General features: G+C 51.0%; 1 protein-coding gene across 1 annotated transcript in view; it reads left to right on the forward strand.

The window, feature by feature from the left end:
* The window catches only part of PEX12 (peroxisomal biogenesis factor 12), a 4,312-nt gene extending 2,410 nt beyond the window's left edge, over positions 1–1,902 (forward strand). The window contains exons 2-4 of the mRNA XM_010003807.1: positions 1–50; positions 311–855; positions 1,503–1,902. Of these exons, the coding sequence (XP_010002109.1) occupies positions 12–50; positions 311–855; positions 1,503–1,902 (984 nt within the window). The 5' untranslated portion in view covers positions 1–11. The remainder of the gene's footprint in view (positions 51–310; positions 856–1,502) is intronic.
* Positions 1,903–4,949: the final 3,047 nt, after the last annotated feature.

Raw genomic sequence — 4,949 nt, forward strand, 5'->3', positions numbered from 1 at the left:
AGGACAGCCTGATGGCCGCGGTGAAACCCGCCCTGCAGCACCTGGTCAAGGTAAGGGCCGGGCAGCCCCGGGAGCCGCGCTCCGCCCTGCAGCCGGGAGGTGACAGTTCTGTGAGGAAACTGCCGTGGGGGGACCCGGAGAGGCCGCAGCGCTCTGTGCCAAGCCGCTCATCACCAGCCCTCACCCCGGGGCCCAGCGTGGCAGTTCTAACCCCCTGCTTGCGCCATGAACCGGAGGTGTAACGAGCAGCTGCTGGAATTCAGCAGATCGCTCCTTCCCTGTTCATTTCTCTTTGTGTCCCTTTCCATAGGTCCTTGCTGAGTCTAACCCCGGCCGGTTCGGGCCCCTCTGGCGGTGGTTTGATGAGGTCTATGTCCTGCTGGATGTGCTGCTGCAGCAGCACTACCTGGCCAGGTGCAGCGCCTCCTTTTCTGAAAACTTCTACGGCTTGAAGAGGATCCCGGTGGGAGGCTGCAGACAGCAACCCCTGGCTACTGCTGGCCTGCCAAAGAGGCAGCACTGGAAGTCTCTCCTCTTGCTGGTTCTTGTTCCCTACCTGAAAGGAAAGCTCGAGAAACTGGTGTCCAGTCTGAGGGAAGAGGATGAGTACTCCATCCATCCTCCATCATCATCCTGGAAGCGTTTCTACAGAGCCTTTCTAGCTGCCTACCCCTTTGTCAACATGGCCTGGGAGGGCTGGTTTCTGGTGCAGCAGCTGTGCTACATCCTGGGCAGAGCTCAGCACCACTCCCCCCTGCTGCTCCTGGCCGGTGTGCGCCTGGCCCGCCTGACTGCCGAGGACAGCCAGGCCCTGCAGGAGGAGCTGGCTGGAGCCACCTCCAGTCAAAAGCAGAGGTATGTCAGGACATGGCTTAGCTGCTGCTTTCCAGGGGGTCTGTGGGTGGGTTAATTTAGAGGCGACTCTGCAAGTAAAACTGCCTTGTGCTCCAGAAATTCTTCAAGATGAAGTTTACGTCTGGCAGAAGGTGCTCCAAAGGGTGTATCCTTAGTGTAAATAAAGGGAAAAGCAGCAGGGATTAGTTTCGTAAGATTTTGTGGTAATAAATTGCCTTGCTTGGGGTATCTTTGGGCAGTCCAGCCTTTCTATGTTCAGTCTCCACCTCCACTCTAACAAGGGAAGCAGACTGCAGCAGTGCTGCTAAGAGAACCAAAACAGCTCTGATTTTTCTCATCACAACCACACCTAATGCCCTGTAAAACAGTGATCCCTAAGTGAAACTCTGGGTGGTCCAGGTCCCCTTAATCCAAACTCTTCCAATTTAGACTTCTGGGCAAAACAGGACTTAAAACTTTCCAAAACCACAAAGGATCTGGGAGAAACATCCTAGCAGATGCCTTGTGACAAACAGGGTTTGTCTGTCCAACTTCCTTAGTATCACGAAGCTGTGTAAAGCAGGGACTTCCAGGTCCTTTCTGTTGTGGTTTGCAGGTGGATAGATGAGCAGCAGTGATGATTTCTGTGTGTTTTCTCCTTTTTGCAGCATTAAAGAACAAGTGCAGTCAGCAGTGAGGACAGCACTGGGTGGCATTGCCTTCTCCCTGTCCACCGGGCTGTCCGTCAGCGTCTTCTTCCTGCAGTTCCTGGACTGGTGGTATTCCTCGGAGAACCAGGAGGCCATCAAATCCCTGACGGCGCTCCCAGCCCCGCCCCCTCCCCTGCAGCTGGAGGAGGGGGCTGGCACAGCTCTCCTGCCGCAGCTGAAGAGCCTGTGCCCCCTGTGCCGCAAGGTGCGGGTCAACCCCACGGCCCTGGCCACCTCGGGCTTCGTCTTCTGCTACCGCTGCATCCACAGCCACGTGCGCAGCCACCGGCGCTGCCCCGTCACCGGCTACGCCTCCGAGCTGCAGCACCTGGTCAGGCTCTACACCCCTGAGGGCTGAGGGCCCTGCTGCTGCTCCTCACCCACACCTGAGGCAGCAGCTGGGGAGCACTGAGCCTCAGGTCACCCCTCCTCCCGGCCCATAGGGGATTCTTCAAGCACTGCAGCTCCAGTGAGCTTGGGAACTCCTTTGAAGTCAGTGGGACATCAGAGCTCTGCTGCCTTTGCCAGTTCTGGTCGGGCTCTGCCTTTGTTTCCACACTGATCCAACGTGCTGTGATGGTTCCAGAGGGATTGGACACCACAGGCTGTCAGCTGGCTCAGAAATGCCTTCAAAGGGAAGAACATTGATTTGGACAAGAACAATGGAGATGTGAGGATCAAAGAGCATCACTTTTAAAAGTCCTGCTCCAGGGCATGAGCCAGCACATCCAAGCAGCAGGAAAAAACCTGGGGGAGAGTTATTCTTCATGGAGCAGCTTCCCAGGCACTCATGCTACCCAGGACAAGCTCTGGAACCCGTGGTGGTCAGAGCTGGGGACAGGCTTGGATCTCTCCTCAAATTGTGCTCCTCTTCAGTCTCCCTGTGTTTTCAGGCTCCTTCTTGAGTGGAGAACTTAACAGCTCTAACCCTCACCAACAGCTCTAAATTCAGACTTGGGACTCTAAAGGAACAAGAGGGGATGTGTACAAGAGGTAGTTACATTTCCTGCTCAAGGGAGAAAAACAACCAAGCAGATTAAAGCAGTCACTGTGCCAAATGCTAAAGTTGCTCTTTGTTAAATAAGTCTTTGAATATCTTATTCTTTGCTTTTATGAAGCAAAATTCTTTCTTGACCTAACACTTCTTCTATGAGGACTGGAAAAAAAACATTTGCTCCTCTGAGGGCCCTGTTTACATAAGGGGGACCAGACTAAAGCTGCTTTCATCTTTGCAGATGACAGAATATTCAGCATAGAATACTAGTATTTTGTAGGTTGGGAATCTTTAATGTCTGTTCGATTTTAGCATTACATTGCAATCCTTCCAGTCCCAGCCATGCAGCATGTTGACACCCTAACAAAACATCCTTTCATTGCAGAGGGGAGAAAGTGTCATTATAGTTGGTCCTTCCTGGATGCCTGGTTTTCCAGGATAGAAGGTTTTTCCTGACTCAACCCAGGGAGCAGCAGATCCCTGCTCCGGACAGCAGTGACATTGCTTATGGAATATGAAAAGCAAAGTTTGCTGCACAAAGTACATCATCCTTCCAGATGAAGAGATATGGTCTCACATTTAATGCACTCAACCAGTCATCTCATTTCCCCCTCTTTTAGCTCTGCTCCAGGAGATAGAGATCTCTAATATCCTCCTGACCTGTAAGCAAGATAGCAAAGTTACTGAATCACATGGAAAAATCCAGCAACCTGCATCCTCCCAAAGATGCTTTGGAAAACACCTGCTGTAACAAATCACACTGCTCTCCAATGCTTGTCTCATCTCTGTACAACTTCCAGACACTTCTACCTGTTTATCAGGTTTACTGTCTGAAACAAAACCCAATTCAGCTTGCACCATCATTCCCATTTGTAGCTGCTTTTTGACATTAAGTGTGCTATTAAAGCCACAATGGTCTAAAGATAGACAAGAAAGATTTTTTTTCAAGGAACACCAGCTTTATTAAACCAACCTTTGGACCTGCATACTAACTTGTGACTTCTATACAGTCCATGCTCCTAGGTACATATCCCCCAGGGAAGCTTTCTTCTCCACAGGGAGAGAGAAATAGATGTAAGGCTGTCACCAAGACCTGGAAGAGAATAAAAACTAGATTAGACAGTAGCTCTGTATCCTTTCCTGCACTTGCTTAGCCCAGCCTCTCCCTGCCCTGGCTGGGCTGCATTTCAGCCACAAGAGAGCCTGACACAACTGGCTTCCAAAAATGTTCCTGCCTCAGTGCTGGCAATCTCCAGATAAGAAGAGAGCTGAGCCAACTGCTAAGAAGGTGTCTATGGGACAGGCAGCTCAGGCTCCACTCCATGCAGTCTGCATTGCACTTTGACCAAAAGATGCAGCCCCAGCATCTGGAGTCTGATCAGCTGTGTCACATGTGGGGCAGACAACAAGAAACCCCCCTCACTGCCAGCTCAGTGCCAGGCCCAGCACTGCAGCAAGACACACAAACCCAAACAGGCCTGAGTTGGTCACTGCTCAAATCAAGGCTGTATTTCTGCTGCTCAAAAACACTTGCTAAAAATCCTTAATATATTCTTTGGTATTTTTTAGGGTGCATCAAAGAGTTTCAAGCAGCAGCAAAGCTGTTGACTCCAGATGAGCTCAGCCTAAACAAGCTCAGAGAGAAGATTATGTGATCATGCCCTGGTCAGAGCAGACACAGTCTCTGCAATACCAGTTCAGACTATACTTCGCTCATCATTGCTTTGAGAAAGTCTATTTCCATTCCATAAGGAGCTTGGAAGCAAGTCAGAATGAGAAAAGGGTGGGTTTTTTCCTGATGGAAAAGACAAGCACACACCTCCCCACCCCCAAGAACCACAAGTTAACTTGGCTTTCCACAGGAGAGTGTACAAGTAGTAACTGACCCTTAAACAGACAGAAGTGGCTGTTAGGGGATGGAAGAAGTGACCCCCAGGTGCTGTTGCTGCCGACCTGTACCCACCTCTGTCAGGAGCAGCCGGAAGGAGCTGGCACTGAGGCACCAGCAGCACGGATGCAGCCTCTCCACACAGAGCCTGTGTTCAGCTATGCCAAACAAAGCCAGGTTGGTAGAGGAGCACAGAGAAAGCCTCTCCCCTTCCCAGACACCGTTAGCTAAGCCAGCCCCTTCCTCCTGCCACACGGTCACCCCACAAAGCACAAGACACTATAAATAGGCAGTTAAAGCTTTGGCTGATCTACAAACATGCAACAGAAAAAAGGAACTGGTTTAAGTTTTAGAATCACCCAATAAATTAAGGTGTGTTTTTTTTTCTCCTTATTGCCTCCCATAAATAGCAAGAGGATGGAGCACATTTAGGAGGGGAGCAAGGGGAGGGTGGAGGTGCCGTGTCTGATGCACCCAGGCTGGAGCCCGGCAGGTCACAGCAAGGATTCCAAGGGGAAGGAGA

This window comes from Chaetura pelagica, unplaced genomic scaffold, assembly GCF_000747805.2.
Source record: "Chaetura pelagica isolate M959 unplaced genomic scaffold, ChaPel_1.0 scaffold638, whole genome shotgun sequence".
Classification (NCBI taxonomy): domain Eukaryota; kingdom Metazoa; phylum Chordata; class Aves; order Apodiformes; family Apodidae; genus Chaetura; species Chaetura pelagica.